The 20,699-nt window shown below is 37.6% G+C and overlaps 1 protein-coding gene across 8 annotated transcripts in view; it reads left to right on the top strand.

Annotated features, from left to right (window-relative positions):
- KHDRBS2 (KH RNA binding domain containing, signal transduction associated 2) overlaps positions 1-20,699 on the top strand; it is a 722,049-nt gene that overhangs the window by 666,765 nt on the left and 34,585 nt on the right. For 4 of the 8 annotated variants that reach the window (XR_006341943.1, XR_006341940.1, XM_043906994.1 and 1 more), the window contains one exon: positions 273-333. Coding sequence is in view for 4 of the 8 variants with exons in the window: in XM_043906994.1 (XP_043762929.1) it covers positions 273-305 (33 nt within the window). In the remaining 4 variants the exon portion in view is untranslated. Of the gene's footprint in view, positions 1-272; positions 334-650; positions 745-5,472; positions 6,382-20,699 lie in introns of those variants that run through there. The other 4 variants (XR_006341944.1, XR_006341942.1, XM_043906995.1 and 1 more) reach the window with 2 other exon arrangements.

Below are 20,699 nucleotides of genomic sequence, written 5' to 3'. Positions count from 1 at the left end.
ACTCGATGGTAGGGATGAATGCCAAAACTGTTAATCTCTTAAAAACAATTTTTTTTGTTTATGGTGGCTTTTGTCAATGTAATTGGTTTACTTTTTTGCTGCTAACCAGCTTAGGCATATTGCTGTTCAGTTCTTGCAGCTGGAGTTGCATGCTGATAGTTTTATGAAGTTTGTGTCTGTCATCAATTAAATGTCTAACATTTACCTTTCACAAAATGCTATTGAGTTACATTTAATTTGTACTCTTTTTTTTTTTCCCCCCACTATTTCAGGTAACCACAAGCAAAGAGCACATAGTTGAATAGCAGGTGTGATGGGCTAAGAAGTACAGAGGTAAGTTTATTTTTATCCTGAGAAAGATAGATATTCTTCACCAACATGAAGCTATGCAGCAAGCTAAAACACCAAATGTCATTTGTTGAAATACTAAAGGTTTACTTTGTTGTCTAGGAATTGAGATATTTGTATCTTCTTTTGAATAAAGTAATCTAACTTGGTATTTACCCAGCAAAGTTTTCTGAGCTTATTCAGAAGCTTGTCAAATGAAACATGAATTTGTAGTTAATCTACAGCCCTTTTGCTATGAACTTCTATATATTACCTCTTCTTCACTGTACAAAGAAAAAGTGTTAAACATTTTTATTCTGCAGATATAAGAAAAGGAAATCACAATTATTCACTGAGATAGAGGGGATGGGAAAGGAAGCCTCATAACCAACTCCTTTCCTACTCTCTGTCAATAAGGTAATATTTATTAACATTGATATTTAGTCAAATAAATAAACTTATCGTCATTTTCCTCATTATCCCATTAGATTTATCAGTAAACTCCTTGTTTCTTATCTGTTGCTCTATTTGATTCAGTAAATATTTACTAAGTACAAAGCAATTGGGAACTGAGGCTTGATTTCTATACACAAAGAGCAGAAATGTTTAGTCAATAAACCGCAGACTGAAAACAATGCAGTGGCAGTTATGAGATCCACAGACAGGCCTGAGAATTGGCATGATCTTGCCAGGAGGCTTCAAACCAGGATAAAACCCAAGTTTTCTCCTGCTGGTTCTGGTCCTCTTATCACTATACAAACATTCCTGATACATTGTAGCCTTAAACTAATGCCATAGTCAGGGATGAGAGAGCCGGAAGAGTCCTCATGACTGGATGGAGCCAGGAGGCTGAGAGACACATGGACTGATAGGGGCAGCCTTTGCAGGGAGGAGGAGGGGAGGGCTGCCTGGAGAGGGAACGGGCTGAAGCAGATCTTGGAGTCCAAACAGCTCAGGAAGTGCCTAGAGGAGCAGGTCAATGGGACATGAGGGTCCAATTCATGAAGGCACCGAGCAAAAGCAAAGCCTGGAGAGGTGGTGTTGAGTCTAGTCACAGTGGTCCGAGTGCTGTACTAGATTGTTTAAATTTTATGGGAAAAATAAAATGAAGCCACTGTAGGTTTGAATCAGAAGAAATATTCCCAAGAAAATAAGGCAAAACGTACACTGAGTTTTATAATTAAGAACTGCCTTTACATCTGAGCAAGCTTTTCTAAGATCCAAACTGTTAAAATAACTTTAATACCTTATATCCCCCGGTGTCTCAACAGTAAAGAATCCACCTGCAATGCAGGAGACCCCAGTTCGATTCCTAGGTTGGGAAGGTCCCTGTAGAAGGGATAGGCTGGAGAAGGCAATGGCAACCCACTCCAGTACTCTTGCCTGGAGAATCCCGTGGATGGAGGAGCATGGTGGGCTGCAGTCCGTGGGGTCACAAAGAGTCGGACACGACTGAGTGACTTCACTTTCACTTTTCACTTTCCTGCATTGGAGAAGGAAATGGCAGCCCACTCCAGTGTTCTTGCCTGGAGAATCCCAGGGATGGCGGAGCCTGGTGGGCTGCTGTCTATGGGGTCGCACAGAGTCGGACACGACTGAAGCGACTTAGCAGCAGCAGCAGCACCCACTCCAGTACTCATGGGCTTCTCTGGTGGCTCAGATGATAAAGAATCTGCCTGCAATGCGGGAGACCTGGGTTTGATCCCTGGGTTGGGAAGATCCCCTGGAGGAGGGCATGGCAACCCACTCCAGTATTCTTGCCTGGAGAATCCCCATGGACAGAGGAGCCTGGCAGGCTACAGTCCATGGAGTCACAGAGTCAGACATGACTAAGTGACTAAGCACATAAGATAAATAAATAATGAGAACCTACTGTATAGCTTAGATAGAACCCTACTCAGTACTCTATGGGGACCTAAATGGGAAAGAGATCCAAGAATAGAGAAGATATATGTATACGTATAACTGATTCATTTTGCTATACGGTAGAAACTAACTCAACATTGTAAAGCACCTATAATAAGTGTTAGTCTCTCAGTCATATCTGACTCTTCAGGCTCCTCTGTTCATGGAATTCTCCAGGCAAGAATACAGGAGTGGGTAGCCATTCCCTTCTCCAGGGGCTCTTCCTGACGCAGGGATCAAACTCAGATGTCCTACATTGCAGGCAGGTTCTTTACAATCTGAGACACCAGGGAAGCCCAGAGCAGCTATACTTCAATAAAATTAACTTTAAAAAAGGTTAAAAACATTACTCTTTTTATAAACCAAGGGGATTAGGAATCTTTAATCCAGGTATCCTGCATATTCTTCTTCTCTGATACGTTTTAAATAGTATGCTTTATTTTGTAAAGCCAGATAGAGAAATCAGTTGCAATTTGGTACTATGTGGGTATATTAATAATATGTTTTTGTCTCCATTGTAATTATTTTATGTTGCTGTTATTGTTGTTTTACACCCCATGATTCTCTAACCATTCAGAGTTGATCTTCTAATGCATTAACTCAGGGCAGGACTATCACAGCAGAAATGCCAGTGTTGAACAAGAGAAAATATTCTTGACTGTTTAAATTAAAAGTAAGAGTTTTTAAAGTTCAAAAACAATGATCTATAAGAAAAGAGATTTTGAGTTTCAAAAACCTGTGTTTTGAATAGGTTCAGAATAAGACATAAAAGAGTATATTTTAAAGACTCCTATCCAAAAATAAAGAACAAATTAATTAATAAGTAAAGACTCCTATCCACCTTCATATAGCTATAAGACAAATATTGTTCAGACTGAGAAGAAAGCTCAAGAGATAGCGATATCTAAGATACTAGTATAAAGACATCAGTGTGGTCAAGAGTCTGCGTCTGTACACTAAATCAATTATTCAATAAAAGCCTTATGCTTAGATAAGCTTAGAACACAAGAAATATTTGTCTAAAGTGGAGCCTGGAGAGGTTTCACTGAGTTCAGCTTCACTGAATTCCCCCATCTCAGTGTATTTTAGGTGCAATCATCTAGGAAAGCATTTGTATAGAATGTTTCTACATGCTGGCAGGCATGGACCATATGTGGCAGAGAGCCACTCACAGACACCTCTGCAGGAAGGCAGGGAAGGAAGTTTCAGCATTAGCTTTGACCAGCACTGACCAGGATGTATAAATATAGTGATGTATTCATTGCAGTCACTTATCACATAACTTTCCCAACTCATAAAACAAGCAGAAATGAACACAGTAGGTTTCTCTGACAACAGAGAATGAGAATTTCCCTACATCAGTGGTCTCAGCAGAAACTCAATAGAATGAAAACTGTTCATTGTGGCCCTGACTATTGGACATCTGCCCAGTTGGAGGGACCTTTCTTCTCTTGTCAGTGATACTGGTCCCATTGGATCCCTTCATGAAATCATGTCCCCTCTCACTAATTTCAAAGTGTTGTCTTCCAAAGATGTCAGAAACAGGGACTATGCCAGTTCAGGAGCCAGTGTCTGTATAGGTATTCTCATGTCTGACATTTGTCTGTGTAAGTTACATGGGATATCAAGCTTTCTGAATTACAGTTGACATTATTTATGTGCATATTCCACACAGTCCTTCACATGATGCTATAGCTCTTGGTACATTAATGATCCTGTGACAGCAGGGATCTCAGCAAAGCACCAAAGGTGGCTAGTTTGGTCACCAAACATTAATAAGTAGGAAAGTCTTTATACCTACTCATGTATGTCCAACAAAAAGTTTTAGGGCATTTCAGTATGATTAAATCAGAATCATTTTGATGTCAATTACAAGACCAGATAGTGCTTTTAGGCCTTATTTGTAATATTTAGATAATTTTCGTTTTCAGTATATTAAAGGAACTAAGGCCATTTAGCTTAATAACAACTGAAACACTAACAGTTTTTAAATACATTTGGCACAGAATGACACGCTAAAGATTTTCATGAATTCCTTTAAAGGAAATTGCTTTTCAAATGATATTATTAAAATATTACTCTTGTTCCTTTTGTTTTTCCACTTAAGAATATACAGGCTTGTATTTTGAAATCATAAATGTCCCTTAAAAATGTAACGCTTTAATTATGTAGCATTTTCTCTCTTATCTCAAACTCTGTGTCTCTTGGTTAAAATAATATAGAAAATTGTCTACTTTGGGAGGCTTTAAAGGGAATAGGAACAAGTGATCAGTAATCTCCCAAGTTGATTGAATATAAAGTATCAGTTTTAGTATCAAGAAATTGTTAACTGCAGGTTCCATTGAAAAGCCTATTTTTGTTGCAGAAAAATTATGGAGTGAATGACTGCAAATAGTCAATTGAATGGTAATTAACAAAACTGATCACATTATTTATGTTCTATATGAGGCCAAGGAATAACAGCAATAATAATAATGAGGCCATCAGTTTTCTGAGTGTACATGCCAGGCAAGATACTAGGATTTTCACATAAGGACACACATGGAACCCCTAAAATCCTTGCAAAGGAAGAACAGGTAATCCCATTTTGCAGAAGAGAAAGTCGAAGGTCAGAGACTTAGCTAATGTCACAGTACTAACATATAGGAAAACCAGTATTTAAAACAAAATTTTACAGCACATACATTTTCCAAAATGCTGTCATGAGTCCCAACTTTTAATGAATTTGATTCAAAGTGAATCTAAAATCTCAGATAACCATAAAATAATTTTTATTTGTAGCAACTTACTAAGAAAAACTATGATAAAATATTTTAGCTTGACTTCCATCTACTTTGATCTTTCCTCAATTTTGTCCTTCTGTCAACAGTTCCACCATAGAAAATGGAGACAAATGCTACAGCCTTTTGTAAAACAAATGGATTCATTTATATTCTTAAGGTCTGTTTAATATAAAAAAAAACTCATATAAATAAGCATGAAAGAAATTTCAGGCTTTTATTCTCAATCTATAAGTCAGAATTCTGCTTTAAAGTATGACAGTCCATTCAGATTAGAAGTACTTTGTATAACCATGCAATCATGTGTTAAGAAACAAAGTGAAGTTATTACTCAATTTAAAATATTTTAAACAAAGCATTTTCTGTTGCCAATATAATGTGTAGCATTTGCCTGGACAATCTGATTTCCTATTAAAATATCTTGAGTTAAAAGTAAGATACTTGTTCTATTGATTGGCAGGTATCAGTCTTCAATATTCTTCTGTATGCTGCCTTTACCAAAAACAAGTACAAAATGAGCTACCTGAAGAATTGGTAACAAATTGCTTATTTTGTTCAAGCTTCTGTTTCATCATGTTTTATATGCCACAGTGGGATATAGAGAATGATCTATTTCCAAGAGAAATTTGGAGACTCTTGGAGCCTCTTCCTAGAACCCCACTGGAGGGAAACGTCACCACTGGACACAGGTTTCATGTCCCCTTAATGCCTCTCAGGACGACTTCCACCAACAGGAAAATGTCCCCTTCCCCCTGTCTGTCTCTGTCTGCCCTCACAAAGGTGCACTCCATTTCCTGCATTCTGACCTCAAAGCCTGCGTTTTTTGAGATCGGGACATTTTTCAACCTTTCTGCTGCCATCTCACCCCTCCTTTCTCAAGGTCACTGTCATTTTCCCAATGGCACAAGGGATGTGAGAAGAAAAAGAGAAAGGCAATTAGTCGATGTCTCTAGGGAAGGGAGTGGTGCCCAATCTATACAACAGGGCCTCCACCACATTAAGAAATGTTCGTTGTATTAATTATGAAACCAATACATACCCATTGTAAACTAAAAAGTATGAGAAGTATTTACTTAAAACAGAAAAAGAACAACTGTTCACATTTATTTATAACCTGTGTGTGCGCTCAGTTCCCCCGTCACGTCTAGCTCTTTGTGGCTGCATGTTCTGTAGCCCGCCAGGCTCCTCTGTCCACAGAATTTTCCAGGCAAGAATACTGGGGCAGGTTGCCGTTTCCTACCCCCAAGGGATCTTCTCAGCCCAAGGGTGGAAACTACCTCTTTTGCTTCTCTTGCATTGGCAGGTGGATTCTTTATCACTAGCACCTTGTAGGGAGTCATTAAGTGAAAGTCACTCAGTAGGATCCAACGCTTTGTGACCCCATGAACTATACAATCCATGGAATTCTCCAGGCTGGAATACTGGAGTGGGTTCCCTTTTCCAGGGGATCTTCCCGACCCAGGAATTGAACTAGGGTCTTCTGCATTGCAGGTGGATTCTTTACCAACTGAGCTACCAGAGGAGTCCTACTGGTCACAAAATCTTGGTTTCTTACATGTAATATAGAAGGTGATGCAATAAGTAAGAAAATGTGTCCAATTAGTCTAAGCTCTCAATTTCAAAATAGAAACCTTAAACTTAGAAATAAATAAACCTCCTAACGGAATTCACTAAGATCAGTGCATAGTGTCTGTGACTGGAAGGAAGCCAGTTTTAAATGTCCTTAAGCAGGGAAGATTATATTTAAATGTTACATAAAAATAATCATGATAAAATTAACACTGAATTTTTAAACAGTTTCTTTCAATTCTCTTACTGGAGACTTAAGAATGTGAATGTATTTATTGATCAATACATACTTATTTAGAACTAACATTAGATATGCTGCCTTCTTATAAGGCAATACATTTTGAAATAAATAATCCATCAGATAAACTTCTTTGGAACTGTTTAATTGCTGGTAACCTCGAAGTACAAATTGGCTTAACTTCTTAAAGACCTTTCTTCATTTCTTGTGAGTAAATTATTCAGGAACAAGTAATGGTTGTCTTACAAAATGGCAGAATTGTCAGTGAATTAGTAATTTGGGGGGAGGGGTGTCTTTTTTAATACTGTCTCCTTTTTTATTACAAATTAATTCACAGTCAGGGTTAAAATTGTATTGTATAATGTAAAATGTATAATGTAAAAATCAAAAGTCTATAATCCTATTCCTCAGAGACAACTCTGTTAATAGATTGCTTTATATTCCTTCTGATTTTCTTCATCTTGTTTCACTTCCCTCCTTCCTCCATTCCTCAACTGCTTGTTACTTACTTATTCATTTGCAGTGAAATTCTACTTTATCCATAAATGCAATTTTAGCTTTCAGAAGTGAGATGAATTTTGCTCTTTTGTGAAAAAGTGATCTATTCTCTTAATGTTTGTTTGTGTGGAGGATTAAAGTTGTATTGTGACACTATGAACTTTAACCCAAAGTGCATGCTTTAGAGTGTAAACAAACTTGCTTTCACTTTTTGAGTTGCAGTTTTCTTATAGGTAAAATTGGGTAAAAAAAAAAATAATAGTATATACTCATATAACTGTGACATATGTAAAGTAAAATCATACACATATCCCCCTCCCAAATTTAGTTATTCTTTCCCAAGGTACTCTTCCTTGACTAAAGACTTTAATTGTAAAATATCTTCATGGTTTTTATCAAATGCATGAATAGAAGCTAGTTTAATCCATAAAAATATTCTTATTACCCAAATCAATTTATAGCTTAGACATTTTAAAACTATTCTTTACTGAAATCAGGTAATGTAGGCTTTAGAACACAGTTGCAAAAATGATTATCATTATAGCATTGAGGAAGCATATATTGGGTATAATGGGTATATTATATTGGGCATTACATATATAACATGTATTTTTTTTTTGTATTATATGTTTATACAGAAGAATCTTATAATACTGTTGCATATATTTTGCTCACAATGAAATAGGGTTGAAACAAAGGTAAAACTAGCAATAAATTTGTATAACTGTTTCAGCACTAGTAATAATAAAGAGGTGAATAAAGAGTGAATAAAGAGGTATTTACAATAATGGAACGAACACATAAGCATTGTATTGTGTATTTTGGGGAATCATTTTATGTATTTTCTCAACAGGCCCATGATATAAGTTCTAGGGCATTCTCATTTTCTAAACGAGGGCACTGATCCTGAGAGAAGAAGCAATCCCACCAAGATCATAACTGGCCAGTGGGTTGGACTCTAAACCCAGAGGCTTAATCCTCAGTTCATATGCTTTACTGTGCTCTATGACTTTGATCACAGATTCTGTAGTAAACTAAATTTTAGAGGAAACCAAAATGCAGCTGTGTAATTCATTCTTCAAGCTAGTAGAAGGATTATGATAAATTCTTTTACTGTGAATAGTGCCAAGATCAGTACTAACTTTGAAGTCTGATGATAATTTTCTAAATGCCTCTATCTGTATAAGCCAAAATATTCAGAATATCTCTTTTTCCTGAATTATATAGAAAGTAAGTCTTGCATAATAACCTTAACTTGATGCAGGTTGTGCCTGACTATATTTATTTTCACATCTGACCATGGATTAAATGGAAGTTATCTCTGTCCAAGTATAGAATGTAGACTTCATGGAGCTTGACAAAAACCGTCAATGAAAAATAAAAATAAACTGGATAAATATACGCCTAGAAAAATAGTCATGGTCACTTACTTGTAACAGCATGCTCTATTGATTTGTCTCAATCTGTGTGATTATTAAAAAAAAATGTTTTCCTTTATTGTCTCTTATCCTATATAGGTGATATATACCATTTAAATATATAATGTATTTATACTTTATAATATTTTAAAGGATGCCAAAATGAACATGAGAATAAGGAAAAAAATCAGTTTAGAAGGCAACATAGCTGAAAGGTTGAGAAAGGCCTATTAGAAGTGCTAAAACAGGTAGTAACACAAAAAATGTAAAATAACTCACCCCTTACAACCTTAAAAGACTGGAGTGTCCTAACATCTGAAAATTCTCATTAAGTCACAATCAGGCAGTTTATCACAAAAAGCAGTGACTTTAGAAATTAAAAGCATGCCTTGCCTCTAGAGCAAATACAGAATATGTCACTGTTGCATGTGTCTGTTGTCTATCTCAGAACAGTCACCCTCATGATCCACTGCATTTTCCCTTCATTTCCACCAGTAGAGTTGCTTTTTTTGTTTGTTTTATTTTTTAAATAACTTCAAGAAAATTTCTATGTGTCCAATGTTGATTATCAAGAGCAAAACTTTGCACCAATTTGAAGTTTTAGAAAATTACAAATTACTAGATATATAGAACTTCAGAACAGTTCAGATATATTGTAAAAATTAGCAGTATTAAATGTATGAATCAAGTGTACACCAAAATAATTTTATCACATTGCTTTACAAGTAAATTGAGGTTTGAGAGTTACTGTCCTTCAACCTATATTTTAAGAAACGTATAGTTTTGTACTATGTAGCTACTATGAGTAAACAAAAATAGTAGACCCTATTGGAAGTACTAACTGTACGTTTTCTCAATAAGAATTGTTTCCTCTAGTAAGATTATTATGGGGATATCTAAATAGGGCATCTTAAAGGTTAAATCACTAATAAGTAAAACTTGATCATGAGTTTGATTGTTCAGAAGTAAGAGAAGACAATTAATTAATTCTCTCAGGATTTAGGTCCAAGGTACTTTTGTATTTTTAGTAATACTCAAATGACTTACCAAATCCACATAGTTTTCCATCTCTATATATACCAGTTAATTATGTCATTCAAGGAAACACTTTTACCTGAAAATAAGAATAGAAATAAGAGCCTGTTACTAAATTAAAAAGGTTCTAAAGAAAGTGGCCTTATGACAGTTTACAACTAAAACATATTTTGCTGTTGTTCTTCTTCAGTCACTAAGGCACGTCTGACTCTTTGTGACCCCATGGACTGCAGCAAGGCAGGCTTACCTGTCCTTCACTGTCTCCCAGAGTTTGTTCAAATTCAGTCAGTAATGCTATCTAACCATCTCATCTTCTGCCAACCCTTTTCTCCTTTTGCCTTCAATCATTTCCAACCTCAGGCTCTTCGCATCAGGTGGCAAATTTTAGAGCTTCAGCTTCAGCATCAGTCCGTCCAATGGGGGGAGAAAAGAACATATTTAGTGAATGCCAAATAGTCCACTGGGCTAAGTACATTGCAAAGAAAAATGTCATCAAGTGCAGCATCCTCGTCTTAAGATGTTCAAGAAATATTTGGGGAAAGAAAAGTCAGGCTTTACCTTTCTAATAAAAACAACAACAACAACAAAAATCGGAGCCCTCCAAAGAAAAGGCTTAACGTTTTAATCTTTGGATCAGTCTACTATATTCATTCAAATTGATGAAAGGCATTTATCAAATACAACTAAATGAATAAATATCATTTTGCCTCCATCTTTTTCAAATCATATTTCTTATGTACTATTTAGAATATATGGAAATTAAATTGATTTATTTGTAAAATATTAATACTGTGTATGACATACATATCTATTTATATGCAGTTATACTTTAAAAAATTTAAGGTAATATTAATTATCACAACAGCTCTATGATGAAAATGGTAAATTTTCCTATCCTCATTTTAAAGATGAGGAGATAATACTTCAAAGGGTTAAAAGGTCTGTACAAAACCATATGACTTGATCTGCAACATTTACTTCTCCAAAATAACTAACTTTTTTTTTTTTTGCTAAGTGGTAGTACCTACTCCAGTGTTCTTGCCTGGAGAATCCCAGGGACAGGGGAGCCTGGTGGGTGGCAGTCTATGGGGTCGCGCAGAGTCGGACACGACTGAAGTGACTTAGCAGCAGCAGCAATGTCCGATGATGGAAGAGATCAAGTTGTATGAGAGGACACTGCTCCTGTGAAGTAATCATTAACATATTTTAGTAAATTCCTACTTAACCAAAGAGGAGGGCATGGCAACCCACTTCAGTATTCTTGCCTGGAGAATTCCCATGGACAGAGGAGCCTGGAGGGCTGCAGTCCATGGGGTCACACAGAGTCAGACACGACTGAGCGACTAAGCAGGCTTAATCAAATGCTTTGAGATAGAAGCACTGGGCTTCCCAGTGGTAATCAATCCACTTCTCAGTGCAGGAGACGTGGGTTTGATCCCTGGTCCGGGAAGATCCCCTGGAGAAGGAAATGGTAACCAACTCCAGTATTCTTGCCTGAGAGATCCCATGGACAGAGAAGCCTAGAGGGCTACAGTCCATGGGGTTACAAGAGAGCTGGACGCAACTTAGCGACTAAACAACAACAACATTTGTATATATAAATATTTACTCAGACCTTTAATAATTAACATTTCTATGACTTTTCCTTAAAATATGCCATAGTATTGAATGCTTTAGAAAACAGCCTTTGGTTTCTGATACAATGAAATTGTTCAAAATTAAGAGTCTAATGAATATGAAGATGTATAATGAATTTGTAATATTAAAATTAACTAATGATTTTTCTGATTTTAACTGGAAGAAGATGGAATTGAAATTAAGAAAAATCAATGGAAACCTTCTCGTTTTTATTTATAATAGATCAAGATTTTGACTCCATTTCCTTAGCATCTGTGATTATAAGAATTTTAATAGAAAAAAATGAGTAATTATTGTACCACTAGATAAGTTTTAGCATAACTGTGGCCATCATTGTCTTACATTAGTCTATCTCATTTTTAATGGAATTTATGAGTATTGGATAATTGAGATTTTTAAATGCCCGTGAGTTTCAATATCTAATTTTGGCTTGGTCTACAAAGACCAAAAAATGTCACAGCAAATTCCTAATTTGAAACCAAGCACCTGTTTTAAGGAAAAGATTCCAGAACATTTGAGTCTAAATTAAACATTTGATCAGTTAAATTGATCTTGATTTAATTTTAAGCAATTTCATTTAACTGTGCAAAGAGTTGGGTTTCTTCCTGACAGTGTAGACATCTAGAAAGATTTATTTAGTCCAATTTATTGCTATTTAGTCCAATTTATCTCCATCCACTTTATTATAAAAGTGTATAGAAAGGATCCAGAAATATCTATTTGTCACAGGTCCATTGTTGAAATATACTAACTCCTTTCCCTATATGCTAATGATAGCTTATAGTGAAGTGTTGGATTTGTGATCTCCGAAAATGATTTAGCTGTGGGACCAGGGACCAGGCTTGATCACTCAAGTGCTTTTGTGTAGCAGAATTTTATTAAAGTGAAAAAGAGACAGAGAAAGCTTCTGACATAAACCTCAAAAGGGGAATGGAGAGTGTCCCCCCTGGCCCCCCACTAGTTTTAGCAAGCTGTTTTATCTCTGTTAGAAAGCTATTAATTGGATAAGAGAGACACCTCAAGGCTGACGAAGTTTCACCTGTCTCCTTTCCCACAACAAACATTTTTGAGATAGAATGGTACGAGGTCTGTCATCCCCCAGCCATAAAACAATTGATATGAATAGTGGTTTGTTGAGCTAGTATCAATCAAAAGTTAGTCCTAGGTGGAACCATTTTGAAGAAAGGCAAATTCCCAAGTAAATACATAGTTTCATTAGCATAGCTTAAGAAAAACATTTCCATAAGAAAAACGCATTGGTTAACTCAAGGTTTGCAGTAAAGTTCAGGTGGAACCAGGTGTCATCATGGAAACACAGAATTTTAAGAGAAAAATATTTAACACTTGTAGTTTGTTTCCTCTTGCCGCTTAAAGGAGAGAGAAAAAATGTCTGACACTTGCATCCTGTTTCCTCCATTTGGAGACCCCTGGCCTTCCTGCCTCTTACCCTCTCACTAACATTACCGAGGATCTTAGGTTTACTCAGTTTCAGGTCAAACCTCATTTCTGAATTTGATATGAATTCCTGAATTCTTGCTTCTGTGGTCAGATAGCTGGCATCTGTTATACACTTCAGGTTGTGGTATACTCAGAACCTTGTAGATTTCTGATGCACTATTGAGATCAGGAAATGTACTTTTTATTAAGTGTAAATAGCTACTTAAAATATTAGGACATATTATATAAATAAGATATGGCACAAAAGTTGTAAATAGTGAAACAAATACATGTGTTTGTGATCCTTGCTGCCTCCCTCCCCAAATTTAAAGGAAAGAAATGTCTAGAAATGCAGAATAAATGAGAGATGACTTTATGTCTGTGATGTTCACACAAAAGAGTAAAATTTCAATATGCTGCCACTTTTCTAGAACATTTATTTATTTTTAAAGATAGGTTATTTGACAATAAGTGAAGTCACTCAGTTGTGTCCGACTCTTTGCGACCCCATGTAATGTAGCCTACCAGGCTCCTCAGTCCCTGGAATTTTCCAGGCAAGTGTACTGGAGTGGGTTGCCATTTCCTTCTCCAGGGAATCTTCCCAACACAGGGATCGAACCCGGGTCTCCTTCACTGCAGGCAGACGCTTTACCGTCTGAGCCACCAGGGAAGCCCCCATTTTGGTAAATACCAATTGGACATTATTTCCTTCCCTGCCGTGGCTAAACATACTTTGAGCATGTTAAAATATAAATGTTTTATTTGTTTTCTAGTTAGACTTCATTATTACTACAGCAGAAATGTATCTTATCTCCCAAAGTAACCATGATTTTTAGCATTAATACATTGCTGTGTTCAGTCAATTTTATAGAAATCAACCTACCTCAATTCTCAAATGATTTGTATTTATAACTAATATTTATATTGTTAATAAGATGACAGACAACACAAAAATATAACTAATTTATCAGACTGTTCCCAAATATAGTAGTTGTCTTGTTTATTTTTAATTGTCTTCAATGTACAAATGAAACTCAGAAGCACCCTGTGGGACTCCTGGGCACAAAAACCCTCCTGTGTCCTCTTTCTGAATTATAGGAAACAGGCTTCATTGAGCCTCCAGGACCTTCCCTGAGTTTCAACTAGCTGATTTAAAACAGATGCTAACACGGGAAGGAAGGGGATGCAGAGACAAGGGAGGAACAGCTGAAAAACAATAGTGCAGCCTTGGGGCAAGGCGCTGGTCCGCCCTCCCTCAGGGGATACACTTAGCAGTATCTAGAGCGGAAGCCCTCACTGAATGGAAGCTCTTAACTACTTGAAGCATTCTTCACTGTAGAGGTCACAGTGTCCTCATCATCACCTGACACCAGATGATCACTAGGCCGAAGGAATGCAGACCCTGCGCAGCACCCTGACCATTATCATCAACCTTGCCCTTGACTACAAAGCTCCTAGCAAACCCCCTGGGTTGGACACACAGTTTTGAAGGCATTAGCCCACAGTGGACCCCTTTGCTTGGCAAAGAATAAAAGCTATTCTTTTCTACTTTACCCAGAACTTTGTCTCTGAGTTTTAATTTTGTGTCATGGTACAGAGGTCAGTTTCAGCTTCAAATTTTGGTATGAACATGGGGCTGACTTGGGGATGGCACAAGAAAGGTCCCCTGGTTTGATCATATGCTCAAAGGTTTTCTCCATGCCAGCCTCTTTCAAGAGAGTGGGGTGTAGGAGAATTCCTTTAGAGGCTAGATCACTTGGGACCTTGCCTGTAAAGGCCAAGTCCCAGTCATACCTTTGCCTTGAGGACACTCACTCTTACTCCTGCCTTACTCAACCTAAAATTTCTACTTGAGGAATTATTTTGGGGAAGGGGAAGGATAGTGTCTAATGTCATGACACCTCTGCCAGAACCTGGGTAAGTCCCCTGGTATGTACTCCAAGGCCCCTTTGACCTTGTACTTCTGAGGAACTTTTGTTTCCATCCTGGGAAGATTCAGTTCCCATCTGGGGATTTTCTGCTGGGAAACAGCAACCAATTCCAATATTCTTGGCTGGAAAACTCCAACCCACTCAAATATTCTTAACAGAGAAGCCTGGTGGGCTACAGGCCAGGGGGTTGCAAAGAGCAGGACGCAGCTAAGCACACACACATACAAGGCGCTGCTTGGACTAAGGTCATGGGTTTAGCTGGACTTGGAAGTAGCCACTCTGAGCTCTGTGCTTTCTTTCTCTAGTGTAAGTTTTCTATCTGCTGGTGAGAGTTTTGGTTTTTTTCAGTATGCATGTGAGTGTTTTTGATCATATATGTGAAGTACTTCTTCAGTTATATCTGATAGCTCCCAAGGAAGGTTATGGCAGACAGATTATGACAAATTATAGGTCCACCTATAGCTATGAATCAATAAATATGGAATAGTATGCAGCAACAATATTCTTTAGAATCCAGAGAAACTTGATTGAGATGAAACATTGAGATCTCCATTTATCTTGATCTATCTGTGTCTTAGCATGTGTCCTTGTCTTTGCATAATGCTGAGGTTAATTTGTAAATGAGCTCTATTTAATTGGCTTAAAAGTAAGTTCTTACAGATTAAGTCTAATTATTTAGAAAACTTGCCAAGATGAGTTTCAGGCCTGCATAATGTAGGAAATATTCAGTATTGAATCCATATCTGCTATTAAATGTGTATTGTTATTAGTTTATTTTATCAATATATATTAAAACTAGGTTTACTGAAGTTCAGTAATTTTATATTACTTCTGCTGCAGAGTTTGTCAGCAGAAACAAAGAAATAAATAAGTTAGTTTGATATAAATTAAATGAAAATGAAATAAGGACTTTGGGGTGAACTCTTTAGGAATAACTATTTTAGTAATGTCAACTTAAGAATAATCTCCCCAGATATTTGGTAGTTTAAAATTCAAAGTTGTGCTAAATTAAGTTAAATGGTGGAAGTTTATTTAAAAGGTAAGTCATTTCCAAATAAAATAAGATGAAACATTTAACTGCAACATTTAACTGCTGAATGTGGGCTTCCTTTTGCAGAGAAACTAAAGGTATTTAGGACTATTGATGACTATGTTTGGTGCCACCCTGATATGTTCTATATGATAAAACATTTCTCTGTGAGAAATTATGGATATTTATGTTCAGTCTACAGAGCGCTGATATAGAAGACAGTTCATGCTTGCTGATGGAAAGTAGGATGTGTTTTTTTTTTTTTTTTCTTTCAGTAAAAGAAGGTATGAGGAATGAAATTCCATTGCATTTAGAAAAAAGAAAGTGAGTCTGTCTTGGAATTGTTTGGTTTTGGATGAACAATGGAAAGGCTAAATTTGTATCTGAAACTTATCTCAGGAATCTATCTGTGAATGAAGGTCTCATGGTCCATGATCTGTAGCCAAAAGATTAATACTAAGTCATTTAAATTTAAAAGTTCACTAATATTGGGGACAATTAAACCACACTAGGGATAACCGGCCTAGTAACACTAAGAAATTGGGCAGGGTGTCTTATGGACAATGGCAATATACAATTTACCTTGAAGGATTGGTATAGATCAGACTAAGTCAAATGGCCTGGAATATGCTGGACTGCACCTAATGTAAGTTCTTGATTTAAATTCTTAATTATGACCTTACTAATACTGCTAGCTATATTATTTTTATATTACCTATTTTACAAAATTGTTGTCTCTTGTGTTACCAAATGTGTGACTGAGCCTCTGTTAAAATGAGGGTGTATAGTTCCATATGAGATTAATAATTGCAATAGTTTAACTGTAGATATGGAAAGAAGCAAGAAGAGGGAATATTATCCTAGATCATAAGAGACTAGTAAGACAGGTGGCCTGGAGACCTTTGGCTACCTGGATCTTAATAAGGCCTAGTTCAGTAATAGGCTGCTGAGTGGCCTATCAACAAAATCTTTGCCAGATCTGGGAGTGAGCATTCCTAGCACCACAGTATGAAATAGTCATGAATGCGTCCCAAATCATGGTTGAATTTATAACCCTGAAGGGGCCCTGCCAACTGAAAATTAGCACTTGCCATCCACCTCTGCAAGGATTAAGTCAATGGCCACTGCAAAACAAGCCTTGAGATGGTGAGAAATTTCAGATTTTATGAGCCCAATTATTATATCTTATCATACCCAGAAAAGCACTGAAACCTTAACAGTGACATATGCTTTGGCCATTAAGGAGAAAAATGCAATTAAAATTCAAAAATGAAGTTAATGATGGTTCAGACAATCAAGGTAAAACTAGGAGACCATTGTGAATTTTCAGACACATTTTTGTATTGCTGAGGACTTTAATTTTCTGAACCATGTCAGAATAGGGGATGGCACCAGGCGTTGTCAAAGCAGCACCTGCTGACAGATGGCAGCTGTGACCTTACTCTTTCAAGGTCTCCTAACAACTACAAAATTTTTAGACGATAAAATTGCTTTAGATCAGGAATTAACAAAAAAAGGAGATGGTAGTGACTGATAACTCCTGTTATGTATGTATTAACACCACATCGGAAGCTAAAACCTACTTGGGATTAGTTGGACAACTGGCACAAGTCTCCCTTGATGTGCCAGGTCCTAACTGGGTTTCAGGCTGATTCTCCCTGGTTCCAAAGAGAATGGAATCTATTTTGCTTACTAAAGTCCCAGTTGTCACTTCTCCAACAACTTCTAATTGGATTTGCTGCACAAAATTGGTGGACCAAGGGACTGAGATATTAATCAATCAAGACTCAGATCCAGGACTTGGTACTCAGATATATCTAATTTGATATCCGTTCCCTTACTCCCCAGTTTTAGTCAGGACTAATCCCTGTTTCAGGCTCCCCAGAAGCACAGTGATAAAGAATCCACCTACAAATGCAGGAGACGCAGGAGATATAGGTTCTATCCATGGGTCAGGAAGATCCCCTGGAGTAGGAAATGGCAACCCCTCCAACATTCTTGCCTGGAAAATTCCATGGACAGAGAAGCTTGGCAGGCTACAGTCCATAGGATTTTAAAGAGTTGACACAACTGAGTACAGCATGGCACATGCCCTAATTCAACAGGAAATAATCAGAGTGATTGTCGTCCCATTCGCTGAAAGATTTGGAAAAGGTTAAAAGGGGGCAATTGACACCAAGTCTACTAAAACCAAGTTCCTCTGCCGAGTTTATGATTAATGTCTCTATCCAAAATAATTATCCCCTTTCTTGTCCAGTACTTGTTCTCTTTAGGATTGAAGGTTATCAAAGAAAGGTGAGGATTGAAGACCAACAGGACATTCTGGGGCTTGTTGGCACAAAAGCCTTTATGTGCCCCCTGTTTTCTTGTGTGTAGGAAATAGGATTTAGCCTCCATGTCCCTCACTGAGTTCCAATGGACAGGTGCTAACCAGGGAAGGGAAAGAATTCAGAGACAAAGGAGGAGCAGCCAAAAAATAATAGTGCAACTTTGCGGCAAGGTCCTGATTCCTCAAGGGATTGCTGTTGTTCAGTCACCAAGTAATGTTCAACTGTTCGTGACCACATGGATGCAACATTCCAGGCTTCCCTTTCCCTCACCATCCCCTGAAGTTTGCCCAAGTTCATGTCCATTGAATTGGTGATGCCATCCAACCATCTCATCCTCTGTTGCCTTCTTCTCCTTCTGCCTTCAGTCTTTCCCAGCATCAGGGTCTTTGCCACTGAGACAGTTATTTGCATCTGGTGGCCAAAGTAGTGGACATTCAGCATCAGTCCTCCCAAAGAGTATTCAGGGTTGATGTCCTTTAGGATTGATTAGTTTGATCTTGCTTTCCAAGGTACTCTCAGGAGTCTTCCCCAGCACCACAGTTTGAAAGCATCAGTCTTCAGTGTTTTGCCTTCTTTATTTTCCAGCTCTCACATCCATACATGACTATTGGAAACACCATAATCTTAACTAAATGGACCGTTGTTGGCAAAGTGATGTGTTTACTTTTTAATAGCTTTCTTTCCAAGAAGCAATTGTCTTCAAATGTCATGGCTGAAGTCACCATCCACAGTGATTTTAGAGGCAAAGAAGAGGAAATCATCACTGCTTCCACTTTTCCCCCTTCTATTTGCCAAGAAGGACTGGGACCAGATCTTAGTTTGTTCTTTTGTTTTTTTTTTTTTAATATTGAATTTTAAGCCAACTTTTCCACTCTCCTCCTTCATGGCTCATCAACAGCCTCTTTAGTTCCTCTTCACTTTATGCTAGTAGAGTGGTATCACTTACATATCTGAAGTTGGTGATATTTCTCCTGGAAAACTTGATTCCAACTTGTAACTTATCCAGCCCAGCATTTCTCTTGATGTGCTCTGTGTATAAGTTAAATGAACAGGATGGCAATAACACAGACTTGTTCTACTCCTTTCTCAATCCTGAACCAGTGAGTTTTTCCATACAGGGTTCTAATTCTTGCTTCCTGGCCCACGTACAGGTTTCTCAGGAGACAGGTAAGATGATCTGGTATTCTCACCTCTTTTAAGAGTATTCCACAGTTTGTTATGATCCACACAAAGACTTTAATGCAAACAGTGAAACAGAAGTAGATGTTTGCTGGATTTCTCTTGCTTTCTCTATGATCCAGTGACTGTTGGCAAGTTGATTTCCAGTTTCTCTTCCATTTCTAAACCCAGCTTGCTCATCTAGAAGTTCTCGGTTCATGTAATGCTGAGCGTAGCTTGAAAGATTTTGAGAGTACTCTAACTAGCATGGGAGATGAGTACAATTATCCAGTGCAATTGTAAAAAAAAATGCCATTCTTGGAAATTGGGATGGGTATTGACCTTTTCCAGTCCTGTGGCCACTACTGGGTTTTCCAAATTTGCTGACATATTGAATGCAGCCCTTTAATAGCATCATCTTTTAGTATTTTAAATAGCTCTGCTGGAAATCCATCACCTCCACTAGCTTTATTGGCAATACTGCTTCTTAAGGCCCACTTGACTTCGCACTCCAGAATGTCTGGAGAGACTACAACATCGTGGTTATCTGGGTCATTAAGATCTTTTTGTACAGTTGTTTGTTTGTTTGTTTGTTTATTCTTTCCATCTCATCTGCTTCTATTAGATCTTTACCATTTCTGTCCTTTATTTGCCCATCTTTGGATGAAATGTTCCCTTGATATTTCCAATGTTCTTGAAGAGATCTCTAGCTTTACCCTTTCTGTTGTCATTCTCTATTTCTTTTCATTGTTCATTGATGAAGGCCTTCTTGTCTCTTCTTGCCATTCTCTGGAACTTTGCATTTAGGTAGGTGATCAGATCAGTTCAGTTCAGTCGCTCAGTCGTGTCCGACTCTTTGCAACTCCATGAATGGCAGCACACCAGGCCTCCCTGTCCATCACAAACTCCCGGAGTTTACTCAAACACATGTCCATCGATTCAGTGATGCCATCCAGCATCTCATCCTCTGTCATCCCCTTCTCCTCCTGCCCCCAATCCCTCCCAGCATCAGGGTCTTTTCCAATGAGTCAACTCTTCACATCAGGTGGCCAAAGTACTGGAGTTTCAGCTTCAGTGTCAGTCCTTCCAATGAACACCCAGGACTGATCTCCTTTAGGATGGACTGGTTGGATCTCCTTGCAGTCCAAGGGACTCTCAAGACTCTTCTCCAACACCATAGTTCAAAAGCATCAATTTTTCGGCACTCAGTTTTCTTCACAGTCCGACTCTCACATCCATACATGACCACTGGAAAAACCATAGCCTTGATTAGATGGATCTTTGTTGGCAGAGTAATGTCTCTGCTTTTTAATATGCTATCTAGGTTGACCATAACTTTCCTTCCAAGGAGTAAGCATCTTTTAATTTCACGGCTGCAATCACCATCTGCAGTGATTTTGGAGCC

The sequence above is a fragment of the Cervus elaphus genome, chromosome 7 (genome assembly GCF_910594005.1).
Source record: "Cervus elaphus chromosome 7, mCerEla1.1, whole genome shotgun sequence".
NCBI lineage: Eukaryota > Metazoa > Chordata > Mammalia > Artiodactyla > Cervidae > Cervus > Cervus elaphus.
Note: the sequence above shows the minus strand (reverse complement) of the source record. Positions and strands in the feature narration are given on the sequence as shown.